The following is a 19,136-nucleotide window of genomic DNA, read 5'->3' on the forward strand; positions in this document are numbered from 1 at the left end:
TCATGATTCCATTTCGGCACTGTCTCTCTCTCTCTCTTCACATCTTGTATGTGTATGTGTGTGTCTATATATATATATACACACACACACATATATATATCAGATGGATGAATTCACAGCTATAGTATATCCCATGTATTTCAAAAGTATAATGCACCCAATCTTACTATGAAACATCATGGTACTGAGTGTAGGTGAAGCAACAAAGTACTACCACGTGTGTAAGAAATGGAATTGGCAAATTTTACGACTGTTGTGTCCTAGTTGCAAAACTCTCACAACCTTAGTGATTTGAAATTGATGCGGTCGTTTTTTGTAATAGATTTTGTTAAGAGGAAACTATGATATTAATAGGTCTTATGTATTTCGACATGTTTGACTCACTAATACGGTATGAGCGACATAATATAGAGAAGTCCATAATAACTATATGCTCAAAATCTCTTTACACTCAAATGTTTTGGCTAGCTATATGTAGGCATTCAGTTTTCACCTTATGACCATAGTGATGTTTTGGTTAGCTATTTGTAGGCATTTGGTTTTCACCTTATGACCATAGTGAGGATATAGGTTTGTTCCTTGAGAGCACCATTACATAAGGTCGCGGTCAAGGCGTGTGGTGTGCAGTCATGTATGAATGTTGGGTGCTTTGATCCTAATCTCTCTCACGACTGGCTTCGTCCATGATTAAGCTAGATCTAGTTTTCAAGTTGGCTTTTCGAGCGAACAACATTTGCCTCGGTCGAGGACGACAGAGCCTCGTTCGAGTGACCACCAAATCTATCTCCGCCAAAGTCATGGCTCCCCGATGACACCAAAGTGAATGCGAATTGGATCTATCCTCATTGAGGAGCAATGTTGCTTTTGGGTTGCCCTTTCACAACTTGTCTCTTGTGGAGTTTCAACATGCACGCGCGGACACATATAGCTCCTTTGGATTTTACTTTGTAGGCACATCAACAATGAACTATTCTGAACTCAAATATACAATTAGATTAAACTTTATGTAGAGAGTTTGACATAGCTAGCACCAGCTTTGTTGGTCATGCGTGGTTAGTTTGGTCCATTTTCATTTTTTTTTTGTTTGGGGGGGGGTCGTGGTTAAATTACTAAAAAATTGGCTAAACTTAATTACTCAAAGGTACAAAAAAGACACAATTAGCTGTGCTAGCTTGCTTCTAGTGTGTTATGAAGACATGCACTGGACCGAACATATTAAATTCAATAAACTAAGCTTTTTGCACATTTTGACCGGTGCGAATACCAATTAAGTGGTCAACAGATTTCTACTTGGGAAACCCAACAAAATCCTCCAATTTCTCTTTGATATTTTACTAGGGGGGAAGGGGGTGGTCCGAATATTTTACCGAACGTGAGCTTGGTGGCATTTGTTGAACAGGAGTGAATTTTACTCATCTCCCCTCCTCGAGTCCTTTTTTTCAATTTGATATGTCGGGTTCATGAAGCCAATAAGATAATGCACGTCCGTACACACACATCTTTAACACATGCATGACTCGGGGATCAACAAATCTTGGCTTGCTCGTGGTCGATGGTCCATGACCGTCTCCCCCGAACTTTAATATATATTTCAGAGAGAGATTATAGAAGGAGAAGGGCATTATTTCATAAGATAATAATGGTGATACTAAAGTAAATATATGATCTCGTGTCTTCGTGATTCATGAAGTTGCATGTGGCTATTAAAAAGCAGTGTTATGTACATGCAACTCGTGCCGGCTTATAACTATGACTGATGCGTGGCTTAACGTAAGTTTTTCTTCTTGGTACAATAGTATTTGTGAATATTTTTGGACATTTTGCTCAATATTTTAAGGAGAGGGAAGAGAGATGATGTGGCGAGTGTGGGCATGCTGGGCTTTGGGGAGTCATTAGTTGAAGAGAACGAGGACGAGAGTTCCGATGAATCAAGTGGGTATTGAATGGAGAGAGAGAGAGAGAGAGAGAGAGAGAGAGAGAGAGAGAGAGAGAGAGAGGATAGTCATAGTGAACTTAGGGTAATGATCTTTAAGTTGTTTCCAGTTGGAATTTGAGGGTTTGTCTTTCGCCCACACAAATAATGACTGAAAGAACTTTACCTCATTTTCTCAATCGGACATCCTTGTATGTGTGTACATATATACACATACATATGTGTGTGTATACCTATTTGGATGCACAAACAGTACAATATGTTTCTTTTACTTAAAGTAATTGCTTGGTTTTGAAGTTCTGGACCAAAGGGTTATGCTAGCATGCACTTGGTGTACAGCGTACATTCAAACAATTTATATAATATATGTGAGATTATTAGTGGATATCACATGATGGTTCACTTAACTTAAAGACTTTTACGTGCCATTTGGTGTACTCTTCTTTATTTTTAGTCCTAATAGGGTGGATAAGGAACACCCCAGTTGAAAGTTCAGCTGCCATTTTCAGTCTGTGCTTACTGCTTAGCACAGAGAGAGAGAGAGAGAGAGAGAGAGAGAGAGAGAGAGAGAGAGAGAGAGAGAGAGAGAGAGAGAGAGAGAGAGAGAGAGATAGGGTGGATAAGGAACACCCCAGTTGAAAGTTCAGCTGCCATTTTCAGTCTTTTTTTAGCACAGAGAGAGAGAGAGAGAGAGAGAGCGCATTTAAATAGCTGGTGTATTCATTCATGGTTTTTCCTTTTTCAGCCTCTCCTCTCCTCTTTACTCACTTCTGTCATGTTCTCAGAAACCCTACTTCAATAGAGCTCAAAATTTTCTTCTGCTCCTCCTGAGAGAGAGAGAGAGAGAGAGAGAGTGAGAGTTTTCCATCATCAGACAAAAGATGCGACCCTAGTTTTCGTTCTTAGGTGAATATGTCATATATCTCACCCCAGTTCCTTTCCATGAGTACTCTTTAGCGTTATGGATTGGCTTGTATTCCTCCTGATTATTTCTGACAAGAAGATCTGATTCTCTCCCTCTCTCTCCGCGACTATCTTTTATCATTGTACATGTGCAGGGAAGGTTTTTGTCTCTGGTATTTTGCTCAAAGACATCAAAGAAGTGCAGTTGCGACTAACTACTACTGATTACTGAGCAAGAAGAAGAAGGAGAAGAAGAAGAAGAGAAAGAAGATTTTTATGGGCTCAATGAATTCAAACAACTGGCTATCATTCCCCCTCTCTCCATCATCTCACTCCTCCTTGCAAGCAAATCTTCACTCCACTCAGCCTCATCAGTTTTCTCTGGGGCTAGTCAACGAAAACATGGACAACCCTTTCCACAACCACGGTAGAATTAATTAATTGAGGAACCCCACCCGGAAATCGTAGTTATTTTGCTGTACGTGTTCATGATTTATCTTGTGTATATGGTTTTCATCAGAGTGGACTGTGATCAATGCTCACGGGCCGAGCGGGGAGGTACCGAAGGTGGCCGACTTCTTGGGGGTGGGCAAGTCGGAGAACCAGTCAGATCTGACGGCCTTCAACGGGATGAACCAAGCCGGCGAATCCGATTACTTGTTCCCAAGCAGCAGCCTTGTCCCGGTCCAACAGAGCACGGTTGTGGCCGTGGCGACCTCGAGCAACTACGAGCTCCAAGAGAATGTAGGCAACCTGCAGTCTCTGACTCTTTCCATGGGCAGCGGGAGTAAGGGCTCGGCTTCGGAAATTAGCGGGGACAACACTAGCAACAACACTGTGGAGAATGCGCCGAGAAGGACCTTGGACACATTCGGGCAAAGAACTTCGATCTACCGGGGTGTTACAAGGTTGTCGAGCCTTGCCAAAATCCTCATCATCTTTGCAATTTCCTTCTTGTTTGTTATTATTATGATGAATGTCACAAAATTGAATGACATATGGTTGCAATGTGGCTTTTTTATTTTCATTTGATTTGACTGGGTTTGTTTTGGAGAAAATGCCTGCAGGCATAGATGGACAGGGAGGTATGAGGCTCATCTTTGGGATAATAGTTGCAGAAGGGAAGGCCAGTCAAGGAAAGGTCGCCAAGGTTTGCATCTTCATTTAGTCTTCTTGTCTAAATTTACTTCTATTTTCACTTTGATACTGTGTGGGCTGACAAGACACATAATTTTTCGTCCGTTGGTGTTGTTCTTGGTGGTTCCAACGATCTTCTGTTTCAGTCTATCTGGGTGAGTGCTCTTTCTCTCTCTCTCTCTCTCTCTCTCTCTCTCTCTCTCTCTCTCTCTCTCTCTCTCTCTCTCTTCTTTTTGGTTGACATTTTTGCATTTGATGATTTTGGTTTATTTTGTTTTTTGTGTAACTTTTTCTTTCTTACGTAGGAGGTTATGACAAAGAAGAGAAAGCAGCTAGGGCATACGATCTTGCTGCGCTCAAGTACTGGGGAACATCCACCACTACTAATTTTCCTGTGAGTTTCTTCTTTGCTCTTTCGATTTATGTTAATGAGTAATCGCACGGAATCAAAGACTTGAGTTAGCGAATAAAATGTCGTTTAAACGCAAGCGGGACTCGAAATTTTTTCGCATTTTCTTGGTCTGCAGATAAGTAACTATGAGAAGGAACTGGAAGAGATGAAGCACATGACCAGGCAAGAATTCGTGGCATCCATTAGAAGGTCAGATAACATATTCAAACTCGAAGACCTTCGTTTTTATCTCGATAACGTCGATACTTTCTTCGCTACGGAGCGAAAGCTTATGAAGTTTTATAGTTTGGTGTTGTGTTGCTCTTCTTGACAGGAAGAGCAGTGGCTTCTCCAGAGGGGCTTCTATGTATCGTGGAGTTACAAGGTACGCTTCTTCTTCTTCTTCTTCTTGTTCTTCTTCTTCTGCTGCTGCTGCTCCTCATGGATTTGAATGAAGTTTAAACAGGCACCACCAGCATGGACGTTGGCAAGCAAGGATTGGGAGGGTTGCAGGAAACAAAGATCTCTACTTGGGAACTTTCAGTGAGTCATTTAATATAAGATCTTGGGCAAATTTCCTGTTTTCAATTCGAAAAAAATAAGATTCTGAAGATGCATCATGGGTCAGCCTTATGTTTTATTAAACATAAACTTTGTGGAACATTCATAACTCAGAAGCTGCTCACACATAATATTTAACTGGAAAAGTTAGAACCTTGCTGAGAAAGTTTCCAAGGATCTATCATTTATATTTGGAACATTCCATGCATGCACACACACTCAGTCGGTCAGTAACTATCAAAGCCAAGGCACATTTTATTTGATTGAAGCACGTGCCCCTTTCTACTTTAGGGTTACTGAATACTGCCATTAACACAATGTGCATTGACCTTTCTTTTGGCTATTTCAGGCACCGAGGAGGAAGCGGCTGAAGCCTACGACATCGCGGCGATAAAGTTCCGGGGCCTCAACGCCGTGACCAACTTCGACATGAACCGCTACGACGTGAAGGCAATCCTCGAGAGCAACACGCTGCCCATCGGCGGGGGCGCCGCCAAGAGGCTCAAGGAGGCCCAAGCCCTAGAGTCTTCCAGGAAGCGAGAGGAGATGATCGCCCTCACCTCGGGCTTCCAGTACGGGCCGGGCTCAAGCTCGAGCCGCCTCCAGTCTTACCCTCTATTGCAGCCGTCTTTCGATCACCACCACCAGCCTCAGCCGCTGCTGACCCTCCAGAACCCCGAGATCTCGCACTATTCGCAGCAAACCGACCCTTCTTTCCACCATAACTACATCCAGACGCAACTGCAGCTTCATCAGCAATACCAGAACCACCCTTACTACAATAGCACTAATTATCTTCAGACCAACCCTGCGCTGTTGCACGGGCTGATGAGTGTCGGGGCTCCGACAGCGGTCATTGGGGATAACACTAACAACGGGAGCTCGAGCGGGAGCTACAGTGGAGGGTACTTGGGAATGGGCTCGAGCAGCGGCGGAGGTGGGAACGGGGTCGGGTCGGAGGAGCTTGCGATGGTTAAGGTCGATTACGACATGCCTAACACCGGTTATGGAAGCTGGTCGGCGGACTCGGTGCCAGGTTCGAACCCAGGAGTTTTTACGATGTGGAATGACTGATGATGGTTCAAAGATCACGGCGTGCGTGGAAGATTTTATATATAGCTTTTGAATGCTTCTTTTACTAACAAGTGCACCAAGGAAACCAACCTTTTCTTAATTTCTTCATTCTTCTTATCTCTCGTTTTTTTTTTCGTTGGTTTTTATTATCGGAATAGAATGTATTAGATTCTTGGATGAATCGCTAATCAAGTCAATCGCATTGTCAAAAATTATATCCGGTCGTGCGTTTGATGCGTCGTCATTGCAATGTTGATTGACTTGATTTTATTAGCGATGATGATCGTTCGTGCCCGAACGAAAATTTTGTTGCCTCGAATCTAATGAGAAAATCCAATTGTTGAAGACTTTAGATTATCGTTGTTTTTTATTTGAGTCTGTTCTAATCTATACACAATAATACTATGATGTAGCCTCGGTAGAGGAGGTGTATTTACTATGTTATCTTTCATTTACAATATGAAATAAAGCCTATCAATGCATTTTTTTTTCTAATCCGTAAATATAAGTCGTGAAATTTTTAATGCTTTTCGATATTAGACATTTTTCTGTGCGTACCTTTTATCGAAGACTTTGGATGTTTATTGTAAATAAAACCTAGTAAACTACAACGGTAAAGCCAACAATTAAAAAGACAACCCACGACACATTCGCGTAAGGTCCTAATAGTACAGCTCATTCATTTATAATATAATTCGATAAACGTCGGTGAACAGATTAGTCCAAGGAAGATCACATCACATGCTACGGCCTAATTCTTTAAAATACCCTCAACTTTAGGTCCAGTGTCAAATCTGATCCGAACTTTTTTTTTGTCTTAGAAAAAACCCCAAACTTTAAGTCCAACCCTAAATCTACCCCAAAGTTTATTTGTCACGGAAAAAAAGTCCCAATTTTATGTCCAGTCCCAAATTTATCCTCAACTTTTTTATCTCGGAAAAAATGCTCATCTTTAGGTTTAGTCTCAAATCTACTCCAAATTTTGTTTTGTCTAAATAAATCATAAAGTTTCAAGCCATGCTCCATTCGGGACTGGGGGCATGGCTTATATATGAAAATAGATAAATCGAATTTCCAAGTTGATTAAAAATCCACATCACCAAAGTAATAGGGCGATAATTAAGGATTGACGTGGCATTTCCACGTGGATAACTAACACACCCTAATATAAATTGTTGAAATTATCCAAAATGAAACCATTATATGATATGAAAATCGGAAGGAATAACGTCGATTTTTGGACATATAGCTAATGGGCGCAGATTTGATATTAGAGTAAAGATTATTGACTTTTCTTAGACAAAAAAAAATTTTCGGGATAGATTTAGGACTGGATCTGATGTTTGGGTTTTTCTAGAACAAAAAAAAAAAAGTTTGGAACAGATTTGGGACTACACCTAAAATTTGGGGTTTTTTCCGAGACCAAAAAAAAATTCGGGGTAGATTTGGGGCTAAACCCTAAAGTTGGGAGTTTTTTAGGGAGTTAGGCCATAATACTACCAATCAAAGAACTGTACAAAAAAAAATCTACATCTAAATGAAAGAAAAGGATTAAAAAAAAGTTCGCGGTGGTTGACTCCCTAGCTGGCGAAGTCGGAACGATGGTGGCTCCTCAGACCATCTGCAATCTCTTTCTCCTCTAATTTTTTTTCTTTTTATTTTTTTGGTTTTTTCTTTTGAATCTTTTTCTAATGTTTCAAGCGCCACATCAACCTAATTTATTCTGGAAAAATATAATAGTGCCCGTCAGATTTTTGACGATATTTATTGATAAAACCTTAACGAAGGGTAAATGTGTTACATGAGTATAAGTTTGGGCTAAATATATCACAATTGACATAGTTCAGAATTTTTGATTTTACAAAATAAAGTTTGGGATATATATGTCACAATGGGCATAGTTCGGGATTTTTCGTGGTATTTTCCTTTTAATTAATCGGTATGATGCTACCAGGGGAAAATTCCAAATTAAAGCCCGAAAAAACCCTCATTTTCCCAAAAAGGGCATAAAGTGAATATTATTTCTAAAAATGTCTTTAAGTGTTCTCATTATTTCAAAGAAAGGTCAAACCAAAGGTATTTTTGTCATTTTACATTTTTTGAACTTTTTTTCCTTTTCTTTCTTTCTTTTCTTTTTTCCTTTCCTTTTCATTGGTGGTCGGTCACCGGCGAGGGCCGGGCAAGGGTCGCCACACCCGTGCGAGGTTGGCCCTGCTGCCCCCGGTTCTTGAGGGTTGGCCTCGCCTCTGGCGGGTGAGGTCACCAGCTGCCAGCTAGCCCTCGCCGACCCGTACATAGAAAAAAAAAAGGAAATATCAAAAATTAAAAAAGGAAAATATTCAGAAAATGTAAAATGACGAAGATACCATTGATCATGCCTTTTCTTGAGACATTGAGGGCATTTTAGGCTTTTATTTGAGAAACCGATAGCACTTCAAGCTTTTATTTGGCATTTTTCCTTCTACCCACCTTCTTGTTCAAATTTGGCTTTTTCACCTCGCTTTTACTGGCCTCGTGCACTCGTGCCAGAATGCTTATAACTCATTCATTAACAGTTTGCTTAGGAAGATGACATAATCGGTACAAGACTACCAACCTAAGAACTTTACAAAAAAAAAAAAAAAAGATCTGCACCTACATGAAATGAAATGGATAATTGGTTCCTTAATTAATCGGTACAATGTTACCAACCTCCTTGTTTCTTTTTTTTTGTTGGCATATACCAACCTCCTTGTTCAAAATTGGCCTTTTAAAAGGGGCTTGACCGATTAGGCCAGCCCAATATTGTTCAAGCGACTCCCCTTTCCGAAAAATGTTTACTTAAAATAAATCCATTAATGAAATTTTAGGACTCAAATTCGCGATCATTGAATGATAAATATCACTTAATGAAACAAGCAATAAAATTTCGTGCGAACAAAAATAGCACTTTAACAATGATTTGAGCTCGTTTATTGCTTTGTTGGGTTTTCTAAATAATAAACAATTAGTTCTTAAGTTATAGATGGTTGTGGGCTCGAGAGTCTCGGGCCAAGTAGCTCAAAAGGAAATATGGATAAGTGCAATGGAAGTTCTAAAGTTTATTGTGAACATGTAATCGAATCTTAAAACTTTCAAAAAATGTAACTGAATCCTAAAACTTTTAAAAAATGCAATCAAGTTTCAAAACTTGTCAAATTAATGAAATCAAGTCTTTCCATTGATTGTAACTTTTGAAAGTTTTAGGACTCGATTGAACTTTCATGAGAAGTTTTAGGATTTGATTGCATATTTTGAATGTTTTAGAACTCGATTACACATTCGTGATAACTTTAGGACTCAATTGCACTTTTTAAAAGTCTTGAGACTCATTTACACTTTTATGACGAGTATTATGACTTCCAATTCACTTATTCCAAAAAAAAAAAATTAATAATAAAGAAAAAACGGAAGGCTAGATGACTTAACCAAATATTCAATCTATTTCAAATTGGTTAAATGTCAATTATTTAACTAACCGTCTGATAATAAGTCAATAAATTTGACTTTTGGAACTCATTTCTTATTTGATTTTTTCTCTGAGTTTATCTCAACTTCAGTTAAATAAATTCTCGACAAAATTGTTTCCATTTTCAATGTTTTGCTAAACAAATTCGCCTCGCATGAACTAAGGTAAATAAAACAATAAGGATCTTAAAAGTAGGAAACTTAAAACTAACGGTGTGTTTCTTTTGCGGAGAATAAGTGATTTGAAATTTTTTTTCAAAAAATGATTTCTCATATCGCTTAGAAAAATTAGTCAACGAAAAATATTTTCATCATTCATAACAATCTATACTTAACTATTTTCATGGGTGATGAAAAAATTAGCATTCATCTATTTTTCTAAGAAATATAAGCGATCATTTTTTGAATTTTTTTTTTCAAATTGCCTATTTTCTGTGAGACAAAGGCACCCTAAATATTAGATAAGTTGTAACTTTTGTTCTTTTTGTTGGAATGTTCAAATTTTATCAATGTGAGTTGAAATTTATTCGAGCAATAAAACAAACTATCTTACAAAATATTTTGACTAATAAAAGGAAAGTTGCACTTCAAAGATAACGAGTATTACTCAAGCAATATGATGTATAGTTCTCCCTTTGGTATCTGCTTCACATTTTCACCCACATCCCCTCTCTCACCTTCTCTTCGGCTAGCTCTTCGCCCTCTGCTCTACTATCGGCGAGTCCGCAGACAAGGTTAGCATCTGCTTCTTCTTCTTCTTCTTCATCTCGATTTTCTCCTTCCTCTTTGCCTAGATCGTGCTCGGATTCTTGTTCGTTGCGAAACGATTCGTTTTGGTGGGTATGTAGAGATTCGCTAGATTGTAACAGCATGGAGTGTGATTTCTTTCTGTCTATTTCAATTGGGTTGGCAAGTGAGATGGTCAATATGAACATGGATAATAGTCGACTAGGCGCAAGATAAGGTGAGAGGGTGAAAGAATCTCTCCGACATACTCCTCAACTTACAACAAGAATGAGGGAAGAGCAGAAAGGTTGATAGTTGGAAACCGGAACAAGCGATGTCATGTCGAAAGAAATAAGGACATAAAGTGGTCAAAACGTCACAAATAAAAGTCTGATGTGACCAAAATCATCTCGGATAAAGACTTCTGACCGGCCAACGAGCATGTCACTATTCCAACCATCGAAGAAAAGATATTTTAGTTCAAAAGATTATAAGAATATATATTATTTTTTAATTTTTTTAATTTTACTTTTTTTATTTTTCTTTTCCTCTTTCCTCCCCGTTGACGGCCGTCGCAAGGCCTGGCAATGGCTGGTAGAAGGAAGAGGGGAAAGAAAAAAAAAAGAAAAAAAAAAAAAGAAACAAACATAAAAAGGAAAAACTCATATAAAGAAAAAAATCAAAAAGGAAAGGACAAAAATGCCCTTCAATCAGCAAGGTCAAACCCTTCTTTAAGACTAATTAGCCACTTCAAGCTCTTATTTGAAATAAAATCTACTTCAGGCTTTTATTTGAAAAAATGAGAGCGCTTCAGACCCTTATTTCAAACAATGTTCATTTCGGGCCTTATTTGAGAAGATGAAGGCACTTAGACCCTTATTTGAAAATTTCCAAAATGATTTTGTAATTAACCGGACATCCGATATTATTTCGAGTTCGACTTAGATAAATGGCAATTTAATTGATGTGCGGGACGATTTTGTATTTAACCAAACATCCAATGTACTTCGAGTTCGACTTAGGCAAGTGGCAATTTAAACTAATTGTCAAGTCCGTTCATTTTTTTGTAAAACAAATTTCTCCGGATGATGTAAGCAATCGACATAAGTGAGATTTATGACGAGGATTTTGAAATTTTATGAGTTGCCTTTTTTGCCCTAAAAAAATTACCAGAAGTTCAATTTTGCCCATTTTCAGGAAAATAAAACCCTAGATCCAGCCCATCATTTTCCTTCTTCGCAAGACAGCCCCTCCTCTGTCGCTCGCCCTCTTCGCTCGCCGTTCGCTCGAGCTCAGACCAGTCGCTCGACTCCTCCTTACTCGCCACTTTTTTTGCTCGGGGAAAGAGGTACCATTCTGCACTTTCTCCGTTAGGGCATAGGATGATTTCGGAACGATTTCTTTTAGGAGATTTGTGTCGTTGGTGGTGATAGCGATACCGATTTGCGTTGGTGGAATTGTTATCGACTGTGTCTTTCTTGGAGCTTTTTCTCTATTCATAAATCTCGACCCGGATGGCCTGGCGTCAAGTTGGCTGGGCTTTGGACGTATTTTGCGGCTCTGATATCGAACGGTGTGCGAAGATTGAGTTATGATGGATTGGCATAGCTAGGGTGAGAAAAGTGGGGGTTTATGCGAGTTAACATGACCTGTAGCACCACGCTAGTTATCCTTTTGTCTGAAACTAGAAAAGCTTGTACCGAAATTTTAACAATTTAACATCGAAAAGTAGTTATGCAAGGCTCAGGGGAAGTTCCATTAATCATGGCAAGGCAATGGCGTTGTTGAATTGAGTTTTGAGGTGCTGCTATTTTGCCACGTGAAATAGTTTCTTCTGTCTGTTGTTTGCTGATGCCAAAGTAGTTTGCAGTACATCTCGCTAGGTTGCTTTTGCAATATTCGACATAGGGTGTATTCGAGAAAGAAAATTCATCGTAAATTGCAACATGCTTTTGGTGATTTTGAGAGGAATATGTTGCGATATATCACACTTTCGTTTGTCTTCGAGAGGACTATGTTACCAAAATAGAAATGTGATTTTTCTTTCGTTTATAAATTTGTTAATAAGTTTCTTTTACGCTGTTGTCAACATTTAGATTGTAAAAGTCGCGTAATTGATTTTGTTTTCCATTTTCAGAGAAATTTAAAATTGCAAAGCTTAAATTGGTCATCTAAAAGTCTTTTCTTCCACCAAACAGCCTTTTTGTCAAAGTGGCTTCCCAATTCACTTTTCAATTATAGTTTACCAAACAATATTTGCTTTGCACAAAAACCCTTTAGGCTAAAATCCTTTGATTTCCCCAAGGCTTTCTGCAAAAGCCGAACCAAACGCAGCTTTAGTACCCATTCTCTTTCTGTTATTCTCCTTCTTCTTTGCCTGAATCATGTTTGAATTACTGTTGTCAAGAGGCGATTCGGTTTGGTGGATGTAGAGGGATTTGCTCGATTGTGACGTCGTGGTGTCTAACACGAGATTGCAGTTCCATTTATCTTGGTTGATTGCGGTGTGGGAGTAGTACATATATCTTCTGCTAACTCACTTTCTCAATTTGTGATCTTCTGTTTGTGGCAACACGGTCTGTGGTAATCTTTCCGGTAGCAACACATGGGACATCCACTAGTTGATAACTTGACGGAAACCTCATAGAAATGTGTGGTTTGACAAGTAGAATTTTGTCTTGTCTTGAGTACTGTAAAATTTGATGGTCTTTGGTGTCTTTTGTTCTTCCAGGGATATTTCTGCTCCCAGTTGGATATGGCAAGAAGGCACGAAAATGATGATTCTGAAGATGGGAAAAAAGATAAGCGTGAAAGGGAGAGTAGACACTGGCATGAGGATGGTAATAGTCGACGAGGTGCGATAGAAGGTGAGACGGTGAAAAGATCGGATCGAGACGCAAAGGAAGACAATGATACGAAGGATGGACGGGAAAGAAGGAGAGATCATCGACATGAGCATGAGCGCAGGGAACGAGATTCTAAAGCTGGTCACAGAGACAGGGACAGGTATTCATCACGGGACTCTCAGTATGAATATGAAAGGGCCACACACAAGAGATCAGAGCGTAGTAGGACCAACGATGATAGACATGAGAGACGGAGGTACGATGATAGTGATGTGAAGCCTCGAAAAGATAGAGAGGTTAACAAAGGGCGAGATACCCCCACCGACAATGAGGAAGGGGGAAGAGATGGCAAGAAGGGTGATGGTTCGAAATCAGAACAACCAACATTGCGGGAGGGCAATATGAACACTGATGCTTCAAACTTGGGCAGAAGTGGAGGAGTTTACATCCCACCGTTTAAGTTGGCTAGAATGATGAAAGATGTCCAAGACAAAAGCAGTGTTGAGTATCAAAGGTTGACATGGGATGCTTTGAGGAAGAGTATAAACGGTCTGGTGAATAAAGTCAATGCAACGAACATCAAGAATATTATTCCAGAACTTTTTGCTGAGAATCTTATCCGAGGAAGGGGTCTTTTCTGCCGTTCTTGTATGAAGTCTCAAATGGCTTCTCCGGGATTCACCGATGTCTTTGCTGCATTGGTTGCTGTTGTCAACACAAAGTTTCCAGAGGTTGGAGAGCTTCTACTAAGAAGGATTGTTTTGCAACTCAAGAGAGCTTATAAGCGGAATGACAAGGTATCACCACACGCCTCTTGGTTCAGATTTCTTAGTTCACCAGAATCTCGTTGGTTATTCATACTTTGGATGTTAATTTTCTTTCTTTCCGTATTCTCAACAGCCTCAATTACTTGCTGCCGTTAAGTTCATAGCACATCTAGTTAACCAGCAAGTGGCTCATGAGATTATTGCTTTGGAGCTGCTTACTGTTCTGCTGGAAAATCCTACTGATGACAGTGTAGAGGTGGCTGTTGGTTTCGTGACTGAGTGTGGTTCCATACTGCAAGACCTTTCTCCTAAAGGTCTACATGGTAGGTATATTTTGCGAAGTTTATATTATATCCAGCTTGTTGCTCTTCTTTTTTTGCTTGTGCACATGTAATCATCAAATTGTGAGGCAATCTGTTGGATAGTCCTCTTTCATGGTTGGATATGAATTCATCAGATCAGAGTTGGAGATCATGAAGGAGATGGAAGTTTTGACTAATGATTAAGCTTGTACCATCCTCAAATTATGTGTGACCACGCCATATCCTAAGGCTTTGGATAACCTGTCATATCATCCAAACTCATATTCGTATGTAGTTAAGAAGATATTTTTGCTGTACAGTGTGCATGACCAGGAACGATGCTGGTGAACCTTGCTCTTTGTGTTTTCCTCAGTAATTTCTTGTGTTACGGCTTCTTAATTTTGAATTTTTTTTCAGGTATTTTTGAACGGTTTCGTGGAATACTTCATGAAGGTGAAATAGATAAGCGAGTTCAGTTTTTGATTGAAGGACTCTTTGCCATTAGAAAAGCTAAGTTTCAGGTCAGTAAATCCGATCTCTCTTGCTTGGTGAGAAAGTACAATTCTTGTTCTGGAGAAGTTAATTGAATCATAACTAAATTTTCCCGTGTACATACAGGGTTATCCTGCAGTTCGCCCGGAGTTGGACCTTGTGGAGCAAGAAGATCAGCTGACACATGAGATATCACTCCAGGAAGAGATCGATCCAGAAATTACTCTTGGTATCTGTCTGCCTATCCAGTTATGGGAAGCTACTTATGATCTGCATATTCTGTTGTCTGATTTTTTTTTTCCCTTATTGTCATATTTGTTTCTGGACCAGACATATTCAAGCCTGATTCGCAGTTCGTGGAGAATGAGAAGCGTTATGAGGATTTGAAGAAAAACATTCTTGGTGACGAGTCTGAGGAGGAAGAAGATTCTGAAGAAGGCTCAGAAGATGGATCTGCTGAGGAATCTGAGGAAGAAGAGGATGAAGAGATGAAAATTAAAGATGAGACAGAGACTAATCTTGTAAACCTCCGGAGAACAATCTATTTGACGATTATGTCCAGTGTTGATTTTGAGGAAGCAGGGCATAAGCTATTAAAAATTAAACTGGAACCTGGACAAGAGGTGAGACACCTTTTCAGTCACTGCAGCAAATTCGAATACCTATCTTCTTTCTTTTCCTTGATTTCTAATAAGGTTGTTCGTGGGATGAAATGGCTTTAGTCTATTTTTTTGTCATGCGATTTTGGAATTTGAGTAAATATTGCTGTTTTTTTGTCCCAAACTAGAAGTGGATTTAGCTGATGTGCAATTCTTCTTTTGACTTATCTTTTAGGCCTGTACTTTCACAGCTGATTGCTTTGCATGTTATGATAATCTGTAAATGAGGATGGACCGGTGTGGTTTTTTGTGTAGTGCATTGCCTTTAAAACTGCATCAATTGTAAATTCTAGATATCCAATTCATTGCGTGTTACGCAAAATTGGTGCTTTTGCTTCTCCCAATGTCGTCTCTGTATTGTATATACTCCTAGTATTTTGATAACTAATCAATTTTGTACTTATAAGTATTATTATTGGAAGACTTTCTTCTGCATTAGTTGTGCCAGATGAGTTTCGAGTAGATTTGGAGTTGAATGAAAAGTTGAGATCCTGTTGACTTCTGGTTTCTCATCTTCATTGTAATTTTTGCCTTATCATTCTGAGTGACTTAGTTGATAAGATAGCAGCTAGACCTGATAGCTTGAAAGTAGAGTCCTTTTATTTGGAAGCATTCACTGCCCACTGCAATTAGCATGGTAGATGGCGTACTATGCTACATTAGTAATGTTTTGCTTGGTTATGTGATGAAGTGTCAGGGGTTAAGTTTACCCAGAATGCAGAGATATCTAAAATTGACTTCTTCATACATTGACATGGGTTATCTTTCAGAGGAGGTTGACTTGTTCATACGCTGACATGGGTTAGCTTTCAGAGGAGGGGCTGGGCCTATTCTAAGCTAGATATTGGATATTGTCAATATCTTTAATTGCAACTTTTGCGATGATGCTAATTATAATGATTTTGTGGTGCTTGTAGTTTCTCATGCTGATTTGTTAGAGAGGTAAATTATTTTCTAGTTCATTTTAACATTTTGTTTTCTTCCAATTATGTGTCTTTTCCTTCTTTACATCATGGAATTCTTTTAGAATAATTATCTTAGTCTATCAGCTGCTTCATGCAGCCCTTGGAACTAGTTTTTTTTATACTTACTGTCTTATTTTTTGGGCTGTGTGCAGATGGAGTTGTGCATTATGTTGTTGGAGTGCTGCAGTCAAGAGAGAACTTACCTCCGCTATTATGGTTTGCTGGGGCAGCGTTTTTGCATGATCAACAAAGTCCATCAGGAGAATTTTGAGAAATGCTTTGTTCAGCAATATTCAATGATTCACCGTCTTGAGACAAACAAACTGCGAAATGTGGCAAAATTTTTTGCGCATTTACTTGGCACAGATGCTCTACCATGGCATGTCTTAGCCTACATACGATTGACTGAGGAGGACACCACTTCTTCATCACGTATATTCATTAAAATCCTCTTCCAGGTGAGTGAAAACCTAACTCATAATCAGACTTTCTCTAGGTTTCATTTGTTTCTTTCACTAAATTACCTATGGTGGGAACCACTTGTCAATGCTCTGAAGAATAGTATTTATGTTATAGATGTCTGACTGACAAATTGCTTGCTTAGTCTGCATTATGATTACAAGATTTTGGTTTTGACAATGATTTGTCATATGGACATTTAAATGCTCCCCAATAGGTCTCTCTCTACTTTGATTGTCGCACCACACTTCTGCGGTCCATGAAATAGGTCTCTGTGTCATTTTTCCTTTTATTATCTAACAATATTTATGCTGAGTGGAGCATGCAGTCATGACTGGGGAAATTTTTGTTAAATTGTAGACAGATGCAACACTATGGTGCGCCTGATGAGTTGTGGCATGTTTATGTTTTCGAGTACCCTTTTGTACTGCTCTATTCATGGGCAGATGTCAGTGAGTTCTTTAAGCATTTAGTACCTCTTTTGATCTTAAATTAAATGCTTCAGATTGCTGATGTAATTGTTATCCGCTAGGACAGAATTTCATCAGTTTTCAACTTAGAAGTATCTTTGGTTTATCTCAAGTGGACTATCTATTGATGGAAGTTCTTTTGCAGGAACTATCAGAGCATCTAGGGATCCGCCAACTTAATGAACGCCTGAATGATCCATTAATGCAGGATTCCTTTGAGTCAATATTCCCTAAAGACAATCCCAAGAACACAAGATTCTCGATTAACTTTTTCACATCCATTGGTCTTGGTGGCATCACCGAGAACTTGCGCGAGTATTTGAAGAACATGCCGCGTCTCATTATGCAGCAGCAGCAAGCCCCATCGGAAACAGATGAAGACCTGGGAAGCTCGAGCTCATCGGAGTTGGACGAATCTGATTCTGAACCTTCTTCTGAATCAGATTCAGGTTCATCTGAAAGCGACAGGGATAGAAAAGGCAGTAAGAGGAGGAGGAGAAATTAGGGGATACATCCATTTTGCTTGGGCCTTTCAACCAACTGTTGCGTTTTACATTTCTTTGCCGTCATTGTCATGGAAGGAATTTGTATGTAAGTTAGAAGAAAATCTTTTCCTTTTCCCCCCCTTTCTTTTGGTGGGGTTGGCTTGAGACGAACTGTAATTGTGTACAGCGGGCGACATCGCCGGAATTGCAATGGCGAGGATCCATGTGATTTTGTGCTACGCCGTTGCTGAAGCTCCGGTCATACCTTCAGGTACAAACTTGTCTCTCACTTTGAGAGCCATATCGTGCATACCATGTACATGTCTTAACTTGATGTCCGTGGTTCAATCGAGTGTCGGTTATGTTCAATGTCTGTTTTGGATTTACAGTGATCGAGCATCTTTGATCGGATGCATACGGCATGTGGCATTTGCATCACGTGGAGATGCTTTCCGCAGTAATTTGGAGTTCCAGGCATCGATGGTCATCTTTCGAACACGTCTCTGGTCTTCAATCTGCCCATGCCTCCTTCACATGCCCTTTCATGGCAACATGGGACCTCTTCCTGCTCCGCACTAATGGGCTTCACGTGCAATGTGTCGTCTTCAACTTAAATTCTTACGGCGTTTAACTCTCGTAGGGCCGGTTCGCTTGCGGTGAATTGAACTGGATCTACTGCTTTGATTTTGCCCGGTGTCCACCGCCGAAATTGCTGGATTTTGCCGCGGCCGCTCACCGACGAGACAGAGGGATTTCTCGATCCCTCGCTCTGTGATCCTCATGAATCTCCTCCACACACGAGTTCACCCCCACATCGAGATCCTAAACGGGGTTCACCTTCCCTGGCGAGTCTATGTTGACTTCATGGTACGTACCTTGGCCTCCTCGGGCTTTTCAACATCTTACCCTATGAACCGATGAACCATCATGACATTTTGGGGGAAGAAGAAATCGGATTTGACATGCTTTTAACTTGTCGAGAAAATTGTCCAAAATCTATTTATAACGGGGAATTCAGTCTTAAAAGCTTTTCAAATTTGACATTTATTTATTTCGGTCAATTTTTGCCGGAAGATCGGTGACTTAAACGTCAGCCGTTCTACGCGGCATGATCGCCACACAACGTGAGTGATTTTGAGTCAAAATTAAACGAAAATACTATAATGATAGATCGTCAAAAGGTCTAAAATTAAAATTTTAAAATTACAAATATTATGATCGAATTATCCGTCGCATAAGAGATAGGTTTACGGCTTTTTGGAACAGTTACCCCAGACTTGTCTACGTGCTATCATTTTCCATCATTTCACCTGAAGAATGGATGTTTTTCCCCGTCTGCAATCATTGTACAATCTTTTGGCGATGCTTAGCTAAGAAAAGGGGTTCGATAACTTCGTTTTTGGTCACATCGATTCGAACAGAACATTATCTTCCAAGTCCCACATGACTTGTCTTTTCTTGGTTGTCTGAAACCCCACAT

At 39.6% G+C, this 19,136-nt stretch overlaps 2 protein-coding genes across 2 annotated transcripts; both read left to right on the top strand.

The window, feature by feature from the left end:
• Positions 1–3,010: 3,010 nt before the first annotated feature.
• LOC115738211 (AP2-like ethylene-responsive transcription factor PLT2) lies at positions 3,011–6,292 on the top strand. The gene is made up of 9 exons (XM_030670762.2): positions 3,011–3,263; positions 3,357–3,744; positions 3,904–3,986; positions 4,120–4,128; positions 4,279–4,367; positions 4,501–4,574; positions 4,699–4,749; positions 4,831–4,907; positions 5,275–6,292. The coding sequence occupies exons 1-9, from the start codon at positions 3,113–3,115 to the stop codon at positions 5,997–5,999; spliced, it is 1,647 nt and encodes a 548-aa protein (XP_030526622.1). The 5' UTR covers positions 3,011–3,112; the 3' UTR covers positions 6,000–6,292.
• A 5,166-nt stretch (positions 6,293–11,458) lies between these two features.
• On the top strand, positions 11,459–17,951 carry LOC115738252 (pre-mRNA-splicing factor CWC22 homolog). The gene is made up of 8 exons (XM_030670831.2): positions 11,459–11,559; positions 12,943–13,854; positions 13,958–14,147; positions 14,544–14,647; positions 14,745–14,847; positions 14,949–15,241; positions 16,395–16,700; positions 17,317–17,951. The coding sequence occupies exons 2-8, from the start codon at positions 12,967–12,969 to the stop codon at positions 17,674–17,676; spliced, it is 2,244 nt and encodes a 747-aa protein (XP_030526691.1). The 5' UTR covers positions 11,459–11,559; positions 12,943–12,966; the 3' UTR covers positions 17,677–17,951.
• The last annotated feature ends 1,185 nt before the right edge of the window (positions 17,952–19,136 follow it).

This window comes from Rhodamnia argentea, chromosome 8, assembly GCF_020921035.1.
Source record: "Rhodamnia argentea isolate NSW1041297 chromosome 8, ASM2092103v1, whole genome shotgun sequence".
Taxonomy (NCBI): domain Eukaryota; kingdom Viridiplantae; phylum Streptophyta; class Magnoliopsida; order Myrtales; family Myrtaceae; genus Rhodamnia; species Rhodamnia argentea.

Excerpts from the sequence above, each read along its gene's own strand:
- LOC115738252 (XM_030670831.2), top strand. The coding sequence starts at position 12,967 with ATGGCAAGAAGGCACGAAAATGATGATTCTGAAGATGGGAAAAAAGAT. Across the intron at positions 14,648-14,744 it reads TTAGAAAAGCTAAGTTTCAG|GGTTATCCTGCAGTTCGCCC; the intron begins GTCAGTAAATCC and ends GTGTACATACAG. Across the intron at positions 14,848-14,948 it reads CGATCCAGAAATTACTCTTG|ACATATTCAAGCCTGATTCG; the intron begins GTATCTGTCTGC and ends TTTCTGGACCAG.
- LOC115738211 (XM_030670762.2), top strand. The coding sequence starts at position 3,113 with ATGGGCTCAATGAATTCAAACAACTGGCTATCATTCCCCCTCTCTCCA. Across the intron at positions 4,575-4,698 it reads TTCGTGGCATCCATTAGAAG|GAAGAGCAGTGGCTTCTCCA; the intron begins GTCAGATAACAT and ends TCTTCTTGACAG. Across the intron at positions 4,750-4,830 it reads ATGTATCGTGGAGTTACAAG|GCACCACCAGCATGGACGTT; the intron begins GTACGCTTCTTC and ends AAGTTTAAACAG.